This window comes from Magallana gigas, chromosome 10, assembly GCF_963853765.1.
Source record: "Magallana gigas chromosome 10, xbMagGiga1.1, whole genome shotgun sequence".
In the NCBI taxonomy this organism is placed as follows: domain Eukaryota; kingdom Metazoa; phylum Mollusca; class Bivalvia; order Ostreida; family Ostreidae; genus Magallana; species Magallana gigas.
The window spans coordinates 23,824,612-23,849,655 of NC_088862.1; the positions used below are offsets into that span (position 1 = coordinate 23,824,612).

Below are 25,044 nucleotides of genomic sequence, written 5' to 3' on the forward strand. Positions count from 1 at the left end.
CACTTGGTAACGGGTAACACAATGAATTGTTACATACCAGTACACATTAATTATGCGCGTACGGTTCACCGTAGAAATCGGTTGACAATGGTTTTCTCTGGGTGTCAATTTCAACTTTTACCCTCCCAAACAGGCACTATTTTTATCATATGTCATCATCAAGCAAAGCGACTGAGGTACAGTTTGTTCTGAAAACTTTCCCCTTTCTTACCAAACTGTTTTGGGGATTGAGGTTGTACTGTTACCTCCTATTTGTGCTTAAAATGCCTGTAATTATATGTTTGTACAGTTTTCCTTCCTTTCTCTGTAGAAAATTCAATTAATTCATAGCCAATTTCTTTCACCCGTTTAGAATTTTAAAATCTTACAATATTTTGCCCCAAAAAATGTTTTGAAAATTTTTGGAAAGGTAAAAGTCTTAAAAACCACAGCAGGATTCGAACGCATGACTTAGCGATTCGATTAAGCAAACCCTCTGAACCACTGCGCTATACTGTTAGTGTTCTACATTGGGAAAAAAAATATAAAATTACACTTGATTTTGTTGTTTATTTCAATACAGTATGTCACAATACAGTAAAACACACTTATAATGAAGTCCCGGGGACGAGCAATTTAACTTTGCTATAAACGTAATTCGTTATATCCGTCAAGTTTAAAACATGAAATAGGGACTTGGGGAATGAAATTCACTTCGCTGTAAGCGTCAATTCATTATAAGCGTGTTCGCTATAACCGTGTTTTACTGTTTAGAAGTGTCCCTTACCACCTTAATTTTAACCACGATTTAACCACTTAAAGGGGACTGGGTGGTCAACATATTAACCCTCAGCTTTAATTGCCTTCAACTTAGACTTACGATATGGGGGATCCAGAAAAAGTCAGATGAAAAAAGTATCAGAGAGGGCTATCATTGTACCTAGCAACTGCCGCAAGTATTATCGATGAATTTAAAAAGTATTAAATTTTTGTTGTTTTAAGTGTAGCTACTTTTTAAATTTGTTACAGTTAATGGCTCCATGCATATTAACATGTAGATGTACAATGTATATACATATAATATTTGGAAAAAACAATTTTTTTTTAAATGTGTGTTAGCAATTTCCTGTTGAATTTTTTGTTCTTATTCATAACAAAGCTTACAAATGCTGTGGCCTATGCGGCAAGCGCACAATTCGTGCCTTTGTTTCCTTTTCTTGCTTCATGGTGAATTCTAATTAATTAAAACTTTAAATTTTTATAACTTTGAATGTCTCTCAATCTTTTAATTAACTCACCACGACAGGAACTTAAAAATTGTATGAATTTTAAGGCATATGACCAGAAAATAAAAATAAGATTTTATGAAAGAGCAGATAAATTCATTTACTTCATCAAGGTATAGACAGTTTGGTTTGTGTGGGGATCAATTATTTGTTATTTTTTTACAGGATATGTTGCTGTTTCATGTGCATGAATACTGTAATTCAATAGGAAAAGAAAGGATTTTGCCAGTGTTGTAATTTAGGGGTCAATTATTTCCACTGCTGTTTTTTATTTTTTTTCACAGGTTTTTTTTTCTGTTTCATGTGCATGAATACTGCAATTCAATATAAAAAATAAGGATTTTGCCGAGGTTCTAATTTTGAGGATCTTCTCACATTTATAAATTAAACAATGTATATACCATGCACCACTGTCAGAAATCCACGACCAGTCTCGCATACGCCTAGTAAAACTGACCCTGAGCCAACTCATTGAACTAAACTCAACATGCCAAATTTGTGAATATAAAAATGAGGCATATAATACATGACTTTAAGTTTACAGTAGATTTCAAAATTCCATATAACGCTACATTAACAGGATGACAGTAGTACAGCAACTAAGAGCATGCACTGAATTTACAGCAGCCTTTTACTGTACTATATAGTACCATTATAACATTAAGACCTTGAACTTTCGGTTGGACGTAGCTATCTATTTCTTACAACAAAACAAGTTAAAAATGACGCAATTTCAAGCGAATATGCATGCACCGATTGCGTAGTCTTGGCTCAAAAGCCAGACAAATCTTGTTGATTTCAAAGAGCAATGGCTGAGTGGCCAGCAATGAAATAGACAGGCCTACGTCACATTGCTGTTTGACACAACTACCCAAAGTCCAAGCTCTTGTTAAAATGGTTCTATATAGTACATGACATACATATAGGATCTGGATATGAAGGCCAACTATTATGTATAAAGGAGAAACTGAACAGGACACAGCAATGGGTCTGTTATACCATATACATGTATCACCCAATCTCCCCACATACCCAGCTTCAACATACAAGCCAGATATACATATAACTTTGAATTGTAGTACAACTTTCAGTGACTCCATAAACACGATAAAGTGTCCCATTAAATCACATGATCAGATTATAAGTTTAAAATACTCTAAACTACACACAAGTTGAAGTACCAATTCTACATCGGTACACTGGGACGTAACACAACAAAACAAAAATACATACATTGTATATCAAGTACTTATACTGCTGAGAGTGATCCCCCCCCCCCCCCCCTTTAAAAAAATTCACTGAAAAGCAACAAAGTGGATCATATATTTTTCAATTTCTTAAGTACGTCTTTGCACTGAATTTTACTGGCATAATCTGTTCAGAAGGAAATAGTTTTTGAAGGAACTCAGAGGAAGGGCATAATTAAGTGCAGAAATGATGACCGTTTCTTGTGACCAATAATTATTTACTGTTTTACAGCTGGTGCATGAAGCTATTTCAGTATTTCTACATAAATAACCAAGCTGACATGGTCTCTTAATTACCAGTGGTACACATCTAATAACACTTTAACAATTGCATGGACAAATACAAGTCGACACATTAAATACCTGCACATCCACCGGCTCCTCAATGATGTCGGAAGTCCGAGGACTGTAATCCGCGACTAAATTATAATACAGGGACATCTCTTCCAATCTTAACAACTAATCCAATCCATAAAAAAATCAAAAGAAATAAATGTATCCGATCCGAACAAAACTAACGAAAATCACAGACGTCTACAAGGTCACTTTGTTCCAGCTAGAATCCTGGTATATTCCAACCGTTTAAAGCGACAAACCGAGTTTCAGGAAATACATGTAGCACGATCGATTTGGATGTAGATGTCACTTGCTGGGCCTCAGAACAAATTGTGTGTGTGTTGATGTACGTATGTATACGTCGAGTTTCCCCTCACTTGTGCAGACTAATAATAGTGTATATAAGCATTAGATGGTCATATCCTGTCACCATTATCCCGATCTGAAGGAGTTACAACACCGTCCTTACAGAGGATTACGTTCTGAGTGACTGTGTCAGCAGCCATGTTTAACAACACACATCGAATGTTGAATCACTCGCAATTTACAATTATAGACCGGTAAACCGCTTTTTCACCTCAATCACAAATTCATTTTTTAAAATGGAGTGTTGAATCGCTTGCAAATTACAATCAAATATACCCCCTTTTCCCCTCATTGACACAAATTAATCTTTTAAAATGAAGTGCTGAATTGCTTGCAACTTACAAATACAGACCCATATTTTCACTTATTAAATCACAAATTAATCATAAATGGAAATTATCTACATTCCAGCAGTTCCAATACAACCAAAATGGCCTCCTTTATGCACAAATTCCAGATCATTTCCAATACATTATAATAATTTATGCACAAGTTACTGCATAATTATTATACATATTATATAATGCTCCCCCCAAGATAAAACATGTACTACAGAGACACACTATTTTTCATGGCTTTGAGTTTGAACAGCATAAGGCGTACATATAGCCTCCGAGAAGTGTGTAAAACAATTGAATTTATGAACCTGAGTACGGTATAAGTGCTCTGTATTTGTTGAGGAAATCTTTTTTAAGTGGTGCAGTTGGCGCACGAGAATGTTAAAGACAATTCTTTTGTTTACAATTTATTTTAAAATATTTACATTTTCCAGTGTCTTTGTCTGTGATAACACTATGTTTTGATTTTGTACTATAAAACCCATAAATTCAAATGACGTAAAATTGAGGCGCCAGTGGGATTTGCTTATTTATATTTAAATATTTCATCGTACAATGGCATAAAATTATATAAATATAAGTAATAAGGATTCATTCTTTGAAACCTATGAGGTGATAATTTTGGTCGGGGCGTGATCAAATCTATCATAAAGCCCTTTGGGCTTTATTGGATTTGATCACGCCCCGACCGAAATTATAACCTCATAATCATGATAATACTTAAAGAATGATTCCTTATTCCTTAAAAGTACCACGTCTAATAACTGCACTTTATAAGATAGTGAGACTTTTTTCCTTTAAATAATTATTGTTTTTAACTAAATTAAGATAAATCAGTTGAAGATTTGTTGATATTTATATGTAATCATGTTCTTATAAAACCAGATCATTAAAAAATCAAATGACCTGTCATGTGACTCTTGAAAAAAAAAATTAATTAAAAAATGCTCTCAAACTGAATTAATTTGATACGACAAGGAACTATACACACATGCATGCAAACTTTAAAACTTTTTTTGACTAATATATAATCTAAAGAGTCACGAACCTGATAACCACAAAACTTCACAAAAAGTACCATGAGTATACTTTAAGTAAAACTTATATAAACTATTTTAAAAATCAATTTCATGCACTTTGATATAGGTCAAACCCTGTAAACCTTTCAGGAAGTTAAACTGTGCCTGGCTAGTAATAAGGAATTTACTTGATGTACCATCTCCATTTAAACAAATATTCAAGAAAAGTTTTTTATGACATTTGCAAACACGACCCTTGTAACGTACTCTTCCTATTGACCTTAATTATAATTTAGAGCACTACCAACTCAATTATATTCTGATGGATGTTTCAAGACAGCTTGGGTAGCAATAAAAATTCATCATTTTAAAAAATCGTGTATAATAATCATTAACTGTTAATTGTCCTAATATTAGTGAGAGTCGCATGAACAAATGAAAAGAAAGTAATAACTGACATCCTATCATGACTAAGATCCATCTCTTACACAAGCAAGACAACTCTTGACATAACTTGTACAAATGGTCGTGATATTTACCTCCCTTTAAACTAGACAAAGTGATCTGTATAATGATATAGAAAAAGTTTGAGTTTTTAAAAATTTTTATTCTTTTTTTTTTTTTCGATTTAATTTTAATATATTAACTTTTTAAAACAATTATTAACTATTATTTAATGAGTAAATATATCATATTCATTAAGTTTAAAAGACAGGTGACACAATCACAAAAGCCTTGACCGAACTTTCTCCCATCTCCGAAGCGGAGAAAATAGTCTCCCCCTACATTAAAGGCGACTCCCAGGCCCCCATACTTTTTGGTGACTCTCCCATGTTAGGGGTATATGTAATGCCTACAGTGTTGAACAACAAGTTGGATTGTTTGTGAAATATTTCTCCTTCTACAGATAAAAATCAGGTGAACAGATGAACAGACTGTCTGACTGATAAATATAGAGCACCAACAGAGCTGGTTCCAAACCTTGAAAAGGCATTACTCCATTTTCTAACTAAACCCATTGAGTTTTCTTCATATATGTGGCAATCTAATGAAAGTCGGATTGATCACGGTTAATGCAATAAATATCATAGTTCCTAGAAATGTTATTTGTCAAAACAATTTGGTACAAACAATATATCATGGTTCCTTAAATAAATTAACACGATGAACAACAGATACAATATAATTAGTTCAATTTTTTTTTTTTTGCAAATACATGTTTAGAAAATCTGAGATAATTCTTTTTTCTTTTTTCTTTTAAAGTTTATTCTATAGTTTGATGATTAATAACATGCATTATTGTAGCACACACAAACAGACCCCCCCCCCCCCCCACACACACACAGAGCAATGGATAACAATACATACATGTATAAGTGTTGGTATATATACCACTGTGTGACACATACAATCACTGGTAAATGCATGTACATGCATGAGCAATGGGAAATAACTCCAATAAAATCACTGTTACTGAACAAAATTCATTCATATACCTTGCCAATTCATTAGGACTATGACAAAGTCTCGTCAATACAATACTGTCCTGTTTTATAAAAATTTACATAGCCTACATATAGAACCATTTTAACAAGACCTTGGACTTTCAGAAGGATATAACGATCTATTTCTTGCTTCAAAACAAGTTAAAATGACCCTGGTTTCAAGCAAAATATACACAGATTGCACAGTCTTCGCTCAAAAGCCACACAAATCTTGTTGATTTCAAAGAGCCATGGCTGAGTGGCCTACAATGAAACAGACAAGCCTATGTCACATTGCAGTTTGACGCAACTACCCAAAGTCCAAGCTCTTGTTAAAATGCATGGTTCTATTTAGTAAAGAACTGTGTAAGGAAATTATGTATAGCATTGTGATATACTGTAGCATCATTTTTATTCATCTTGTTCATGGGGTAAATGTTCGAGGGTAACCAAAATTTTCCAGGATTGTGGGGACTTAACTTCATTGGCAGAATACATGCATTTGGGATAATTTCTAATAAATATTAAAGGGGCATGGTCACGATTTTGGTCAAATTTTATTTTTCTGTTTTTATTATTTGCAATGCTTTAGGAATGCATTTCTAGTGATTAAACGAAATTTGAGTGCCAGTCGGTGAGTTTTAAGTACGATACAGGGCTCACAATTCTTCGTCATGTAAACAAGGCTCGTGCCCTGTTTTTGTTTATATAGGTTCAATATACCAGCAAAAAATCTTTTTAAAGCTGGTTTGTCTATCTTATTATTCATTCAAAGCATAAATAAACAGTTCCTAACGATTAACACATTTATTTAAAACTGTCTAAAACTGGAATTTTCACTTCAACATTCGAAATGTACACAAACGCTTTGTTTACATAGCGAAGAATTGTAAGCTCTATAACTCGCTTATAACTCATCAAATGACACTCAAATTTTGGTTGCCTATTAAAAATGACTTACTAAAGCATTGTAAACATTTAAATCGAAAAAATAATTTTTGACCAAAATCGTGACCATGTCCCTTTAAACTAATTCTTGTACATGTATATACATTGGGGATGTAAAGATTCCCCAGAAACGCCACAAACATTGGAAATTTGTGAAGGCAAAGTATACCAAAGACATGAAATCCTAATTAAGGAATCATATAAACAAAGGAAACATGTATATATTAAATACATATATATACATGTATATGTATAAAACAAAATTTTTTTTTTCCTTTTAAGGAAGAGAACTTGAAAAACTTGGCGGAATCCTTTGTCGGATTTACATCATGTACTTGTAGATGTGTTTTAATTTGTCAATGAACGTTATTGGCTATATAAGACGACTTGAATGACGAGCTTGCTTCCTTTACAGTCGAGGAAGGATGTGCATGGCTTGTGTCGTCCTTGTTTGTTTACACGTTAACGATGACATAACTAAGATATATCAAGGCGATAACAACATCTTAATTATAACTACACACACGAAACTGTTGCTGCAATGTTAACAATGTCATGACATCACTGATGATTCTACAGACAATAACAACGTTTCTATTTTGCACTGCACTGTCGCAATTTTATTGATGACCTCACTGGAGTATATATCAAAGGGATTTAACAATATCCCAACTCTGCATGAAATTGTCCCTTTCTTAATGATAACGACTACCTCTGATATCCAGACAATAACAACATCCCAACTTTGCGAAATTGTCACTTTGTTAATGACAACGACTCTGATATCCAGACAATAACAACATCAAAACTTTGCGAAATTGTCACTTTGTTAATGACAACGACTCTGATATCCAGACAATAACAACATCAAAACTCTGCAAGAAATTGTCACTTTGTTAATGATAATGACTCTGATATCCAGACAATAACAACATCAAAACTCTGCATGAAATGATAACGACTCTGATATCCAGACAATAACAACATCAAAACTCTGCATGAATTTGTCACTGTTGATGATGATATTTCTGATATCTACACAATAACAGAACCTCAACCACTGCAAAAATTTATCGCACTGTTGAAAAATCCTTTTTTCAGAAAAGAAAATCGACCAATCATTGTGCAATAGAACCTCACTGAATGCTACATCTTTTGCTATTAGAACCATTTTAACAAGACCTTGGACTTTCAGTGGGACATTGCTAGCTATCTACTTCTTGCGTCAAAACAAGTTAAAAATGACCCGGTTTTAAGTGAAATATGCACCGATTGCGTAGTCTTAGCTCAAAAGCCAGACAAATCTTGTTGATTTCAAAGAGCCATGGCTGAGTGGCCAACAATGCAATAGACAGGCCTACGTCATATTGCTGTTTAACACAACTACCCAAAGTCTAAGGCCTTGTTAAAATATGGTTTTAATTTATGAAGAAAGTCCAAAAGCTTGGTAGGACATACAAGTACAAAAATTTTAAGATTTCTACACATCAGATTTTAATCTGGAAAATATTCACTTTGTCCAAAATGATGAATTGCTATTTTAAATGCAATTTTTTAAATGTTAATGATGTATTAATCCATTTAATTTGGATGATGTAACTTTAAAGCTTTGGAAGGTAGCCGAGACAAATGTTCTAGAGCTTCATGTCATTTAGAGTAGCCTCTGTAGAACTGGGTTAAAATTAATGCAAAGAATATGGGAAAAAAAATTTACACAAATAAAAGTGATTGTGTCTGCACAGCTGATATCATCCCAAGAGCCTCCTATAATTCAACTTTAAAATGGAAACATTCCTCTTCGTGAAAGGGGGGGGGGGGGTATCAATTTTTGCAGAATGTCGATTTTTTAGAGGTTTGTGGGAATGTAATTCTATGGATTTGGAAATTTAAGGAAAGAGCCCCTCCTTGGTGATGCATCATGTACAGGGTTGTCTCTAAGACCCGGAAGGCGGGGAATTTCCCCACCTAAAGTGACGTAATTACCCGGCTATTATTGCATTTCAAACACAATCTAGCTATAAGCTAGACCTTCAGATCCCCTTCTACTTTTTTATTTCTCCCTTCTACTTCAATTTTTAGAGACAACCCTGATGTATCTGAAAAAGTGAGAGTTTCAATTTTTCTGATTTTTGAGTCACTTATAAAGAAACATAAAGTCCCTAAAACTGTACTTCGATTTACACTTTCACTGGCTGCAGGCCAAATTTCTGCTAGCCTAAGACTTGTGTCCCGGTCGAGTCCAAAGTATTGGCCAGTCTACCACAGACTGTTAATTATACCCCTCCCTTCAATCTTGAACACAAACCCTCAATTATGTGTCACGATCGAATCCCAAGGCCACAGCATGAGTTTCCTGTGCAGTATTTATGTTAATACGTTTAGTATGTACATAGATAACAGTTCTAATGATTCTGTTTTAATATATTAATATATCCCTGTGATAAACCAAGTTTTAACCTTAGTCAGGTTGCCAGGTTTAATGTGCACGTGTAGATAGATAAACATGTATTAAGTTGCTAGATTGATAGGAATTCATGTTTTAATAGAGATATGACATGGGGGAAGTGAAGTAGTGAGACGTAGAAAATGTACATGTACACACAAAAAAAGAAAGGGGTTGGAGAGTAGTAGCGTGATTTGGTCATGTTTTAAATATTTAAGTTGGACCCTCATTTCAATAATCATGATAATTACACATCCAATAAATAAGAGATAGGTCTCTGAAATTCTAAAAATACACCTTTAAATACATGTTGTGTAATTAACATAATACAATATCTACAGTTTTGCCGAGATTGTTCTGCAACAGAAAACCATGCAGGGGCCACTTGCGTAAAATTTACCCAAGAACAATAATGAGCTGCACTTCCACACATACTGTAAGGAGCTAACGAGAATAAAACTTTTCTTACAAACATGTACAATTGTACATGTATTACTTTCTTGCTTATATTTATAATACATATACATGTATAACTTTTCTGAATTTCAAACTACCGGCCAATCCAAGACCTTCCTACATGCGTGCATGCTGTAAATTTTAATGCACATGCATTAGGGTGGTATGGTATGGAAGTTCCCATAGTACTACCATAAATTTTTCAACAAGGTTGCACAATTTTGATTTAATAGCACATTTCTAAATTGTATTTTTTAACAATGTAAGGATTGGCAGGCCAAGGCACTAAGCACTGCATTTGATATGATGGGAACTGCTTTTCAAAAAGGAGCTTGTAAAATGGTGTGTCTAGATCTGCTTGAGTAAAGAATTTCAGTTTTTATATGATATATGATACACCGGTATAACTCAACTTTAAGTAAAATGTCCCTCTGCAAGGACAAGATAACGTTACATTTATGTGTAAAAACTATATAACCTTAATCATTATTTCATGTAAATTGTTCAATTTTAAATCAATAAAATGTACATGTTATATTAAATTTTCGATAATTTTACTGATAAATATTATCACATACATTGTATACATCTAAATTTATTAAGCATTTATGCGAGACAATGTAGTGAATGTCTCCCCCCCCCCCCCCCCAAAAAAAAAAACCAAGCAAAATCAAAAAAAAAAAACAACCCCAAAACACAACATAACAAAAAACAAATTACTTTGTTTCTTAAATAGCCATTATAATGCTGCTATATATATCTGTTACAAGGACATGTAAACAGAGAATTGTCACTGTCAATCTTCCCATTGTATACACAACTTTTTTAATATAATATATATAATAACAATTAACCCTGCAGTGCTCCTGAAACATGCTGAATTCTACACAAGAAATATGTTTATGTTTAGCAATACATTGGAGCAAGTCAAGAGATAACCATGATTTAGTGATCATACGTATATATTTTCTGGAATAAGAATAAGTGGGAAACACACATTCATTTGGTCAATTTTTGAATAAGGATAACCAAAATTTGATAGCCTTTCAGCAGCACCAGTTTTAGACAATCAATAGCTCTGCATGAAGAAAACAATTAAAAACAAACAAGGCCAAGCAAACAACACTTTTTGCAGTCATCGTGACAAACATGTAAAAATCAATGTCCATAATGACTACACTTAAATTCAGGCATTATCAGTACACATCACTTTATAAAACAATGTTGTTTAAGTGCTACCATCATCTTCAATCTTGAAATATATATATATATATATTACCAAATCTGTGTCAAGTATATTTAGTAATACGACACAATCATTACTAACAATTGCCCAATACACTTACCCCATCGTCGTGATTTCTGTCTGAAGGAATCCCAATATCTTGTCTGTACTGGTCTAAATTCACATAATCTCCTTCGTCAGAAAAACTCCTCCTCAGTCCTTTGGTATCAGCAGCTCTGGTGTTCAGCGTTAAAGATCCTGATGTATTTCCGAACGTTGAGAATGTGGTGGATGGTTTACGCTCAAATCTCAATTCGTTATTAATCGAGTCCTCCGCCATTTTGTCGACTAATCCCTGCACACCATTTTCTGTTTTGTCGACATTTTTTTCCGGAGTCACTTGCTCACTTGAGAGGTCAGAGGAATCTTCAAATAGCGTTCTATTTCCTGGTCTGTTTTCTTCATTATCCCTAACACATGATTCATCCGCTCTCGTCGCCGTTGTAGTTGAGGAGTTTACACCACTTCCGCCGCTCTTGTCAACAACGCGCACATAATTAGCAGGGACGTAGAAGGAGAGATCGTCCGAATCACCCATGTCCCGGACCACTTCCCACCAATCGCCTTCTTTCTGAATTAAATGATACTGCTCCCCCTCTTTCATGTGGACGAGGTTTCCGTCATCATCTTGGTACGAGTAGTCGTACAGAGCCACTAGTTTCGTGACAGGCATCATGGAATACGGATCGTACTCCTCATCATCCGACACCGCGCCTTCTAATTCACTGTTCATCCTGATTATCTCTTTTTCTCCCCCTTTATAAATAAAAAATCTATCGAACTTAACAGGACATGACAGAACTTTCCTTCCGTTTCATTGGAATGATATCGAAATTTTTGTGTTACAAAGTTTTCATTCACTTAAGAGCTTTTCCCCCTCCGATGCCATAAATAGTTAATGCTCAATATGCACTATAAATAAAGCAATTTCTTCGTCATTATAGGCAATGCAATCGAATCTTCATATATATGTTTAAATGCAAAAGTTTATGTTATGACGTTGCATTAAAAACATTGAATAGAGAAGTGACTTCGATAGTGAAAGTTTATAACCTAATCGAAGAGAGAAGGCTTGCTGATTCTGCAAACTGGTTAATTATAAAACGACCACCTCTTTACTTCAATCACCAACATGCTCTTCTTTCCGTTTGGAGTTGTTGTGTATCGGTCGATCTCTCTACATTATCGTGATTAGGCGACAAAATTTGTTCAGGAAACTGCTACTCTATTTCCGGAAGTACACAAGAGGCAGACATCGCCCTCTGCTGTTTACTTCAGTCCGAACCTATTTTGCAACGCAGAATTTGATTGGTTAAAAGTTACAAGAGGAAGTTGACTAACATTTAACCCCCCCCCCCCCCCCCCCTTCTCCAATACAATATACATTGTCATTCAACGTGTCAAACCAATACAAAATATTACAGGCCCCGCTCTAATTCAGTGAAAATTATCTCATATACATGTACCATCAAATAGCCTACAGAGATGCGACTTTTTGTATATATTCGGTTAAGTTACAGTATTTTCAGGAACTCCCCCCCCCCCCCAAAAAAAAACCACACACAGGACACGTACACTTTGTTGAGAGCAAGTAACTTCAATTTGACTTCTCATTTCCTTATTTTCATATCAATTTTTTACTTACTTTCAAAAAAGTTGGGGGGGGGGGTGCAACTCCATTATAATTCATTTTTTTTATATGTAAATTTTAAAAAAATTAACTTCAATTTGACTTCTCATTTCCTTATTTTCATATCAATTTTTTACTTACTTTCAAAAAAGTTGGGGGGGGGGGGGGGCAACTCCATTATAATTCATTTTTTATATGTAAATTTTAAAAAAATTGTTGCTGCGAGAAAAAGTGGGGGGTTGGGGGGGCAGCCCCCCCCCCCTCCGCCCCCCCCCCCCCCCCCTGATGCTACGTGCCTGATTAATACAAAACCGTCATTTTTATGATTATTGATAACGTTATAATTTTAGAACAAGCTTCGTTTATAGCGCTACATAGCTATATAGGATTCCAACCTAAAAAAAACTTTTACAAAACCACATGATAATTTTAGCATGTCAATACGTCATCAGAGGACTTTTTGACCGGACAATACTGTGATATTAAAGATAGGATTTTTGACAAGTATAGTAACTTTAATTAAATAAATAGTAAAAATGAGTTTTTTTTTTAAATAAGTCACTTGAATAATTGTGTGATTTTAATATTTTCACGCGGAACAACGTTAACTATGGAGACGAATGGAGATTACGTTCGCCCGCTGCCCCGATTAATAAAAAAAATGACGTCATTTTGGAGAAAGCTCACGCGACCAAAATAGACTATATGAAACATAAGACTGTCTTAAACACATGACGGAACGATGGAATAATCATGTTTAAGGCCAAGGTCATCATAAAGTATCATGTGATTTTTGTATTTTTTTTTTTAATTAAATTAAGAATTTCAACCTAATGCAAATTTCCAATCCCCTCCTAATTTTTTTTATTTTTTTTTTTTTTTATACAAATTGTGAATGTCTTTTAACCACATTCTGCTTAATTTCAGCTGAATTTCTGTGCAATTTGAAACGTACATGTAAAGAAAATGGAAAGTTATATAAAAATTTTGCTTTTCTTTTCTACACATTCTCAATTTGTCTATCTTGCGTTTAAAAGTAAGTATCCATGAAAGAAAAATAACACACTTGAATGGATAAATTTAAAAAATTAAATTGAAAAATTTAAAATTAGAGAACACATTTTTACATCAGAGCGACGCTTTGAATATTTTTGTACGCTGATGTGTATTTATTGGTCTTTTATCGAATTGAGCGTTGACTCCTTTTAAATTCCATTTCCTTTTCTTTGATGAGATCATCCGAGACTCACAAATAACAAAATAATCGAATCCCATACATAATAGCTTCCTTTTATGTTCCATTTCAATCTAGAGTTTGTATAAGGCTTTCAATACATATTCAGCAAATAAAACGCAGTCATTTTCTATAAAGTGCATGCAAAGATTTTTTTTATGTTTTTAGTTGAGTTCCGGTTTAAACTTTTATTTCACAATGCACGAGTAAATATGAGGTTTGGACATGCTTGTTTGTACCTGTGGATTTCGAACATCGATGAATTGTCGGATATCTATTGAACAAAATCAGCTAAGGTTGGAATACTCGTCTCGATTACCGAAAGAAGACACAGATTTACTTTGTTCATTAGGTAAGATTTCAAATTTATCTAGAACATGTGTATTAGCTAGCATGTATCACATTTGCCGTGTGTATATATATATATATATTTGCAATGAATACACGTCTTCTACATTTATTTATTCTATATATAAAGTTTAAATGGTATAATTATATGATATAACAGTATAACACTATTGAATGAAAAAAAACTTTTAAAGCTACTACTCTAAATTCCACACGTGCATGTACAGAATAAAGAGAATAAAATGAATTATAAAAGTATTTCAGTCAGATATTCTAATATTGTTCAAGCCTTTTCTGTAAACTATTTCCAATATCAATTCAGAATAGCGTGGGCGTACATCTATTTTCTGGTTTACCCCCAGGGGATCGACGTTTTGGAATTTCAGTGATCAATGGTTTTGATCTCGTGGTTAAGACACGTCCTTCCTATGGCAAGATGGACAACTCTCACTTACACAATGATTTCAACTATTCTAAAAAAAAAACTTCTTTGCATGCGCAGTTCTAGAGAAAAACTAAAATTTCCCATAGACGGCATAGTAAAATTCAGTAAAATTACTGAAAATAGGACACCCCCCCTCCCCAATACAAACACCAGTGTCCATTGAGACACCCCCACTCCATGAAACGTTTTCTAGATCCGCGCATGCAATCACATGCAGCCATTTATATGCTAGCCATTACCCATCTACCCCTTTAATATCCTTTTATATTATAGCAAATTGAAATGGCGGGCATTTATATTGTGTGTATAGATTTGGTAAAGGTAACATGTATTGTATATTAACAAAGGGGTGTTCTATTTTACTTCAATTTCTTACAACATCAATATCTGAAAACAAACCAACGTTTATTGATCAAACAAAACTGATGAAACTGATTAATGAATTAGTTTTTGTTGTTGTAAATTTTGATATCTAAATTTATTTATCAAAAAGCAACCGAACCCCTTGGACAAGATTAGATATACATGTACATTACTGTTCATTTTTTATACCTTTCAGTTGCAGCACCAAAATGGATTCAAGTTTTGTCACTTGTAAACTTTGTGCCAAGAACTTCACCAGCCCCTGTCACTTAGATTGCCTTCATGACTTCTGCAGAGACTGTATCCAAAAGGAACTGACCCAGACTTTCAGCAGCAAGCTGTCTGCATACTCGTGTCCAGTTTGCAAACAATTGACTGCGACTAAAAACAAGTCCTCGGAAAAATGGGCGGAGCAACTTCCGCCAAGCGACTTCGTTGGAGCATTGGCGGAGGTGCACAGATTAAAGAATGAGGACGTTCTTTGCACGCCTTGTAAACGGAAACGGAAGTCGACAACTGGAAGTAAGTGGTGCCGTAGTTGCCATGAAGCGCTTTGCAAAAGCTGCGTTGAGGTTCATGATTCACTAAAGACTACGATGAAACACGAAATGATGGATTTAAACGAAGCGAAAACAAGCGAAACGAAGAGCCTTGTGTACGGCCCAAACTGTACGATCCACGACCATCAAGGTCTGACATTGTTCTGTGAGGACCACGACGAGCTCATCTGCCCTCTGTGTGCAGGAGCAAAACATAAGGAATGCAAGCAGATAAGGACAATAAATGAAGAAGTAAAAGCAAAGTCATACGAGTTCCAGGAGGCTTCTTCGAAGTCTTCAAGTCAGTTGCAAATTGCAAAGAAAGCGTTGGTATCAACACGGTCTTCTATTTCTGAGGTGGACAGCACTTTCCCAAACTTGAGGGATAAAATTCGGAGTGTTCGAAATCGAGTGGATGAAATTCTAAGCAAATGCGAGAAGAAATCGACAGAAGAGCTTGGCAGATTGGAAAACGAGTATCGGGGAAAACTAGAGCAAGATATTCAAAAGTTAGAATCTTTGAATGCAGAGAGCTCGCACACCAACCAATTACTAGACCACGTGAAACGCTTTGGAACCGATGGTCACATTTTACAGTGTATGCAGCAAGTCCAGGAAAGGAGCAAAAGTAACTCAGAGGCATTCGAAGAATACAGGGAGCTGAAAAAACTGCCCAAAGTAAGCTTTGCAATCAACAGGCAATTAGATGAAGTTCTGAGATCTCTCTCAACGCTGGGAGACATCGTCATTGATGGAGGAGGCCTCGAATCCAAGAAATCATCTTCCACGAAAAACGGTTTGGATGATAACAACCGAAGGAGTCCCGAGAGGAGTTATCCGAAAGAGCATAGGGAATTTTCTGTGAGGACAAGGTCTGACGAGAACGCTTGCGTAATCACGGGAATTCTATCTTTACCAACACTAGACTGGGTCTTCTGTGACAAAGGAAACAGCAAACTGAAACTTTTCGATAGGCAGTTCCAAATGAAGTCTGAACACATCATGCAACAGTCACCGTTTGACGTCACACTAATGGAGGATCAAATTATAGCGGTTACCATACCTGAAAACATGAAGATTTTAATATACAAAATTATGGCTGGGATCAACTTACAAGAAGAAATAAAGACCAAAGATCGTTGCTTTGGAATAAGTTATACATCGTCGGAGAATAAATTCGTTGTCACCTGCCCGTATGGGTCTCCAGCTTCCCTGCGACTTCTATCTCGTAATGGGGAGGAACTGATGAATCTGATTCCGGAAGAGAACCATGGGTCCCTCTTTTTACGACCAATGTACGTTAGGTTCGACGCGTCAGGGAACTCCCTGTTGGTCAGCGACAGCCAACGAAACCGGGTCACCGCCATCACGCGCTCTGTGTACAGGAGATTCCACTACACACACTTCAACATGAAAGGACCACGCGGTATCGCTCTCGCCGCCAATGGCGACCTATTTGTTGTTGGATGGGGTTCCGATTCTGTTCATCGGGTTGATGATGCTGGGAGGTTCAGAGAGGAAGTCCTATGCCGCCATGATGGGATTTGTAGTCCGCAGGCTGTCTGTGTGTCATTTGACCAATCCCAGTTCGCGTTGTCCCTTGATGACGTCAGCTGTAGAAGCGATTTTATTCTGATATTTTCCGTGTAATAGTTTTATTGATTGAGACATTTGGATACAATTTTTCGATAATTTAGTTGGTTTTAGAAAATAAAAAAATGATATTTTATAATTGAGAAATAATTTAAATTGCCATGAACAAAATGCTATTTATACATTGCATTATTTATAATAATGCAACATTGGAAACAACCTACATTGTACAATTACATTACTTTCGGCTAACTCACTGATTTTTTTTGTCAATCTTATGAATAATTCACACATACCAACTTCCGATCAGCTTTAAAATTTCTCGGAAGAAACCCCGTTAATCGCGTTAATAATCGTGAAATAATGAACAACTGAATAATTTAATGAGATGGATTTATTTTATTCATACTTTTAAAAACAATATCATTTCACTGTTTTCATTGTCATGTATACCTGTAAGATTCGACGTTGATAATCAGGAAAACGTCAAATGTATTGAAGAGATTCATTTTCATGTTTCAAACACATGCGTACATTAACCCAATGGTCTTACTTCACTGCAATGCGTATTGTATATGTATCCTATTGAACCTAAAAGGCGAAGTTAAGGTACACCAACTCTTTAGATTTATGAACAATTCTTCCTGATTTTGTTTTTCCGTACTCTTGAATATGTTTCGAAGAAAACCTGTGAAGGTTTTTTCTTTATACAGCAAAACTCGTTTAGTACGAACACGGATATAGCGAATTCTCGGATATTGCGAAGTTTTTTTTGAGCCCCCGGTAAAATTCTGAACAATTCTTTTCAAAAATTTACGGTTATAACGAATTCGGGTGTAACGAATTTATGGATAAAGCGTGTATTTATATGGAAAAGTTTTGATCCCCTGATGAGGTCATGGACTGAACAAAACGAATATATTACACAGATTGTTCAGTGATGGTCAGTTCATATTTCAGTACGATTTATATACGCTAATAGTCAGCGGATATGAAACATACATGAAACAGCCATATTAGCATGTTATTTAGTTTGCCTCCATATGGAAATTCGAGTCTGACATCATCATGGTTATTTTCTGCAGTCCGAGATTTTTCTTAGGTCGCTGAAGGTTTCGACCAATCAATTACATGTATCTGGTAATATGGAACCAATTTCTGTAAGAAAATAAAGGGACTAATAATTAGTGGATGTAAATATTTACACATGACTCTAACTCTACTGTCATATTTATGCTTACCATATTTCACTTTATACTCTGTCCCGAGATTTTACTTCCACCTCTTTTTGTTTGATATTTCGATAATCATAAATACCTTTGTGCTCATACTACGTTCATCTACTAATATGAAAAATGTCCATATTATCTGTTTGAAACGCCCCCTCTACCGCTTCAGGTTTCAATACACATCCAAAAATAGAAAGTCTACGGGGTTTTGCACTGCATCAGCCATTAATAAGCCCGGATGATAACGTTGAAAAATTGTGCGAGGTATCCCGATTACTTCCGAATGTAGAAAAGATATAGACATTTCCCATTATAAATCTCCATAAGAAATTTGTTATCGTTCCTGTGAACATTTATGAGTGAAAAATGATAATTGTTTAATGAAGATATCTTGGATGAATTCCATTTTATCGATTTCAACTGTATTTCATTCACAGGTATGTGTATTTTAATTAAATATCATCAAAAAGTGATCGAAGCAATAACTTGGGACATACTATAGTTCTGTTTTTAAATCTTTGTGGCGTGCTAACACAATGATTGCTAAGGTTAACTGAGTTTACTACCAAACCACACTGAGGGTGGTAATCAGCAGTGAATTTGCTATATATATATATATAATTATATATATATTATATCAATTAAATTCGATGTAACGTGTAGTGCTCTGTTTGAAAGGTGGAAATGATCCTCGAACATCAGCGAATGTATTCTGTCCAATTGATTATCTACAATAAAACTAAGGTTACAATGGAACTCAGTTTCATCCATATTGGTGTCTTCGACTACCACAAGTAGTCTTATCTTATATATTGTGGAATCATTAGATTTCACGGTATTTCAGTTTTCGTGGAATTGCTGGGTACCTCTCAGTCACGAATTAACACCATCCACGAATTAATAAATCAGGATTATAAAGTCCTATTTCCTTTCGTAGGTATTAGAAAATACACGAAATTGCGTCCCTACGAACCTATACAATTTTAGCCATCTACGAAAACTGGCCCCACGAATTTTAATGATTTCACACTATCTAAATTGTCTGCGTGCCAAGAGGCACATAAGGCTAAAACATTATTTTGCCAGTGATGAACGGGGTGCCGCGGTCGAGGAGCTCCAGCCTGCATATAATATTGTTCCGCTCAACCTCCAACCTCTACCGCCATGCTGTTTTGGGGCGACCCCTCTTTCTTCCCCCCACAGGCTTTCACTTGAGGGGCATATCACAGTCATCTATAATTACATCCTTTCTTAGCACGTGACCAATCCAGTTCCTCCACCTCCTCCTCGCCACTGATGTTCTCTTCCTCTGTCATCTCCAGAGTTGTTTTGTTTGGGATGTGCTGTTGCCATCTGACCTTGAGAATCCTTTTGAGGCACTCGGTCTGAAAGTTATCTTTCGTCTTTTCCTCTGTCCTGTTGAGCTTTTAAGTCTCACATTCATAAAACAGTACAGACAGGACCAGTCTATCGAAGAGGAAGAATTTGGTTTTTTCACTGATATTTGTGGTCTTAAAGGGGCATGGTCACGATTTTGGTCAAAACTTATTTTCGTGATTTTAATGTTTACAATGCTTCAGTAAGGCATTTTAATAGGCAACCAAAATTTACGTGTCATTCCTTGAGTTATAAGCAAGTTACAGAGCTTACAATTCTTTGCTATGTAAACAAAGCTTTTGTTTACATTTTGAACGTTGAAGTGAAAACTTTTTTAAAAAAAGTTTTAGTCCAAAAGTGAATGTAGTAAACGTTAAGATATGTTTATTTATGCTTAAAATGAATAAGAAGATGGAAAAATAAGTTTGAAAAAGAACTTTTACCGGTATATTGAACTAATGTAAACAAAAACAGGGCACGAGCCTTGTTTACAAGAGTTGTAAGCCCTGTATCTTGCTTATAACTTCACTACTGACTCCCAAATTTCATTTGGTCATTAGAAATGCATTCCTAAAGCATTGTAAATAATAAAAATAGAAAAATAGAATTTGACCAAAATAGTGACCATGCCCCTTTAATTCCAGATGCTGACTAGCCTTCTGAAGAATGCGCCGATCATCGCTCTCCTCTTTCAGTACCCCGCCCTTCCTTTGTAACAAGCTTAAGTAAAGCTGTCCAAATTTTCGAATTCACTGTTTCCAAAATTGTCAGGCTTGCTTCGCTTTTGCCGTTCACCTTCAACATTTTGCATTTCTTGGCATCCCGGCATCTTGTTTCAAATTTTTGTTTTCCAGCTTTGTTGCCATAGACTGGAGATGATTCATCGTTAGTGACACAATGAGGTAATGTTCTCAAAGCCGTGGTACATGATCTTCAAGTATAGTGGTGAAGGGCTAATGAATTCCCATTCTCTTTGGCTGTTTAATATTGCATTATCTAGTCTATATAAAAGAAAAAAAAACATTTCACAGTAAATGTTAATGCATGATGACATTAATTTTGCATCCTTAGGATAACAAACATTACAGGAATCAAAGGTGTCATAACAGTATTTCACTGAAGGTTTACGTCAAAACATGGCTGATGCAAAATAATTCCCTAGTTCCCATTTGAATTCGGGGCGTTTCCGCCCGCGACAGAAGCTCAATTTTTTTTATGAGATGAAAAACAATGTGTGTAATAATACGAGGTCATTGAATTTGAATTTTTGATGCGTGTTGTTTCTGGAGGGGGGTGTAAAAGCCCGGGCTTGATATTCAAGCACATGGATTGTGTAACTTCGATGCAAACAAAGATTCACGCCTTGCTGGATGCACGTGTGTATTATGCCAGAAAAATGTAAATGAAGCGTTGTTTTAAAAGATGTCAACAAGAGTTTCCTCAGAAGTTCATTTTGGATTTTTAATCTGTATTTTAAGTTGCGCAATTTTTGTAAGAATAGATAGTAATATTTAATAGTGTAGTGAAACCTGCAAATCCACATGTCAAGCAGCCATTAAATGTTTTGAATGTTTGGTACACCACGCCCGATTTTTTTCTGAGGCATGCAGCTGCCTTGATAGACACCTGTCAGCATAGGCAAAGTGGCTGTGGTTTTGTTGTCCTCAATCACAGAGCACTGAAAATCATCAAACAGGTTTTGACCACCTTAATCAATTTTTTTAGGGTGATCACAAGTACATGTTGTGTTTGTACAATGTAGTAAAAATCTATATCTACTTACATTTATTCCTATCAAAACCTGAACATTTGTAAGTTTTATAAAATACTCCAAAAGTCTCCAATTAAATGAGTTATGTGTTACCTGGTTAGAGCTTTACACTTTTTAAGGTATTCAATATATAATGACCACATTTTGTAACGAATGAATGAAGGTTTGATATTCTTTTCTATAATTGAATCATTACGCCTTGAATTTGACATTGAGGTCTATGTGCAACGCATGTCTTACTAGTATGAAGATACTGTAGAAGTGAACTAATTTAATGTGAACATATACACTTTTTAAATTAAATTTTGAAATAAAATAAATCATTTACCACAGAAATTTTAATAAAATTGAAATTGTGTTTATTTCTTTAAGAGAAGAAAACTCCTAAAATCGTTTTGGGCAGATTATTATATGTTGTCAGTTATGTGAATTTGGTTCAATTCACTTTCATTTTTATCGAGCAATACAGATTTGATTCTAAATTGATCAATATCCTTTATGATATTCGTTATACATACCTCTAGTTAATGTTCTGAAAAAGATAATCTTCATCATTCATCATATTATAAAATAGCATTTGATGCCCAAATGCGATTATAAAAGCTCGTCATTCACTGTATCCTAATATAAAAAAAGATATCACAATTATTTTTTCTCTTTTATCCCTCCCCTCATACATTGAAAATCCATGAACTATCAATGTGATATTTTCTCGTAGCTTTGAATTAATCCTCGTTTTTTTTCTTTTTTTTAATTATGTTCTTGGTTTGATGTCACCCGCTGTTTTCCCATTACAATTTCTATATCAGTTTCAGATCTTGTGAATCTGTTAATTTTGCATTACAAACAATACCAGAAATTACAGTCTGCTTAGATAGCTATGTCCATGCGCGGATCCAGGCATTTTTTAGGTGGGGTTGAGGGATATCTATGTTATCTGGGAACGAAGGGGGGATCCGACACCGGATTTTTAATATTTTAGTATATGTTGTTTAAATGATTTTGAATTTTCTAGGAGGGGGGTCAGACCCCCCCCCCCCCCACACACACACACGCCTCTTCCTTGGACCCACGAACTAATTCTAATTAATGAAGCTTACGCCAAGCAATAGTCGCTGACGCGTTGGTTTCTTGAAATTAGTACGTCCATTATTATTACGAATAATTTTATCATTGCAAACAACGTTTCGTAAAATAGTTCATTATCATTTATTTTCTTGTGAATTTTATACTTGTTATTAAACTACATAGTACATACATGTATATATTACCTAAGGGAGGGGAAATTTTCAAAAATTCTATCTAAAATTGAAAATTGCTGTATTTGAAGGTTTTTGAAGTGTTATTGTTTAATTTAGTATATTCTCACTATTTAAATAAATTTGAATTTTCCATGAGTGGGGGGGGGGGGTGTCACAATTACCGTGTACATTCGTTCGGTGCCTATACATTTTGCATATCAATTTCGACAAGCGACATTCTTCTAACTGATACCAATAGTTCCGATATTGACTAAGGTGGAGGGCAAAATCGATAATATTAGCCTCCGAGGGAAAAAATATTGCCCAACGCGAAGCGTATTGATTCGTCTAAATGAAGTATATAGCGAGAATATACTAAATGAAACAATAAGACTTCACAAACCTTCAAATACTCAGTTTTAGATAATTTTTTTGATTTCCCTTACTTCAGGTAATAAGGGATTGTGAACCCCCCCCCCCCCCCACTCATGGAAAATTCAAATTTATTTAAATACCATAGTAAAATATTCAAAATTAGGTGTCGGGTCCCCCTCCGTCCCTAGATTACAAAGATATCTCTCAACCTCACCTAAAAAAGATGCCTGGATCCGCGCATGGACATAGCTATCTAAGCAGACTGTAATTTATGGTATTGTTTGTAATGCAAAATTCACAGATTCACAAGATCTAAAACTGATATAGATATTGTAATGGGAAAACAGCGGGTGACATCAAACCAAGAAAATAATTAAGAAAATAGAAAAAAACGAGGATTAATTCAAAGCTTCGAGAAAATATCACATTGATAGTTAATGGATTTCAATGTATGAGGGGAGAAATAAAAGAGAAAACATGATTCTGATATCTTTTTTTATTATGATACAGTGAATGATGAGCTTTTAAAATCGCATTTGGGCATCACGTTCTAAATTATGTTATGGTGAATGATGATTATCTTTTTCAGAACATTAACCAGAGATAAGTATAATGAATATTATAAGGGATATTGATCAATTTAGAATCAAATCTGTATTGCTAGGTAAAAATGAAAGTGAATTGAACCAAATTCACATGACTGACAACACATAAGAATCTGCCTAAAACGATTTTAGGAGTTATCTTCTCTGGAAGAAGTGAAGAACATTTCCATTTATCAAAATTTCTGTGGTAAATGATTCATTTTATTTCAAAATTAATTTAAAAAGCGAATTTTCACATTCAATAAGTTAAAGGGGCATGGTCACAATTTTGGTCAAAAGTTATTTTTTCGATTTTAATGTTTACAATGCTTCTGTAAGATATTTTTAATAGGCACCCAAAATTTGAGTGTCATTTGATGAGTCATAAGCGAGTTACAGAGCTTACAATTCTTCGCTATGTAAACAAAGCGTTTGGTTACATTTTGAATGTTGAAGTAAAAATTCCAGATTTTTAGACCTAAAATGAAAGTGTTTATCGTTCTGAACTGTTTATTTATGCTTAAACTGAATAATAAGACAGACAAACCAGCTTTAAAAAGATTTTTTACTGGTAAATTGAACCTATGTTAACAAAAACAGGGCACGAGCCTTGTTTACAAGGCTCGTGTTTTCGTCTTCTTGACGAAGAATTGTAAGCCCTGTATCTTGCTTAAAACCCAGTGACTGGCACCAAAATTTCATTTGATCATTAGAAAAGCATTCCTTAAGCATTGCAAATAATAAAAACAGAAAAATTAAATTTGACCAAAATCGTGACCATGTCCCTTTAATTTCTACAATAACTTAATGCTAGTAATACTTGCCTTGTACATTGACTTCAATGTCAAATTCAAGGCGCAATGATTCAATCATAGTAAAGAATATCAAACCATTCATTCATTCATTACAAAATGTGGTCATTATATATTGAATACCTTAAAAAGTGTAAAGCTCTAACCAGGTAAGACATAACTCATTTAATTGGAGACTTAGTATTTTATAAAACTTACAACATGTTCAGGTTTTGATAGGAATAAATGTAAGTAGATATAGATTTTTACTACATTGTACAAACACAACAATCATGTACTTGTGATCACCCTAAAAAATTGATTAAGATGGTCAAAA

At 34.8% G+C, this 25,044-nt stretch overlaps 2 protein-coding genes across 15 annotated transcripts in view; one reads left to right on the forward strand and one right to left on the reverse strand.

Moving 5' to 3' along the window:
• LOC105339412 (rho GTPase-activating protein 15) overlaps window positions 1-12,468 on the reverse strand; it is a 47,192-nt gene extending 34,724 nt beyond the window's left edge. For 8 of the 14 annotated variants that reach the window (XM_066074090.1, XM_066074086.1, XM_066074083.1 and 5 more), the window contains exon 1: window positions 11,249-12,467. In XM_066074090.1, coding sequence (XP_065930162.1) covers window positions 11,249-11,920 — 672 coding nt within the window. In that variant the 5' untranslated portion in view covers window positions 11,921-12,467. Of the gene's footprint in view, window positions 1-2,875; window positions 3,332-11,248 lie in introns of those variants that run through there. The other 6 variants (XM_066074082.1, XM_066074085.1, XM_066074081.1 and 3 more) reach the window with 4 other exon arrangements.
• A 1,705-nt stretch (window positions 12,469-14,173) lies between these two features.
• On the forward strand, window positions 14,174-18,374 carry LOC105339413 (RING finger protein 207). The gene is made up of 2 exons (XM_011444952.4): window positions 14,174-14,403; window positions 15,404-18,374. The coding sequence occupies exon 2, from the start codon at window positions 15,417-15,419 to the stop codon at window positions 17,394-17,396; it is 1,980 nt and encodes a 659-aa protein (XP_011443254.3). The 5' UTR covers window positions 14,174-14,403; window positions 15,404-15,416; the 3' UTR covers window positions 17,397-18,374.
• The last annotated feature ends 6,670 nt before the right edge of the window (window positions 18,375-25,044 follow it).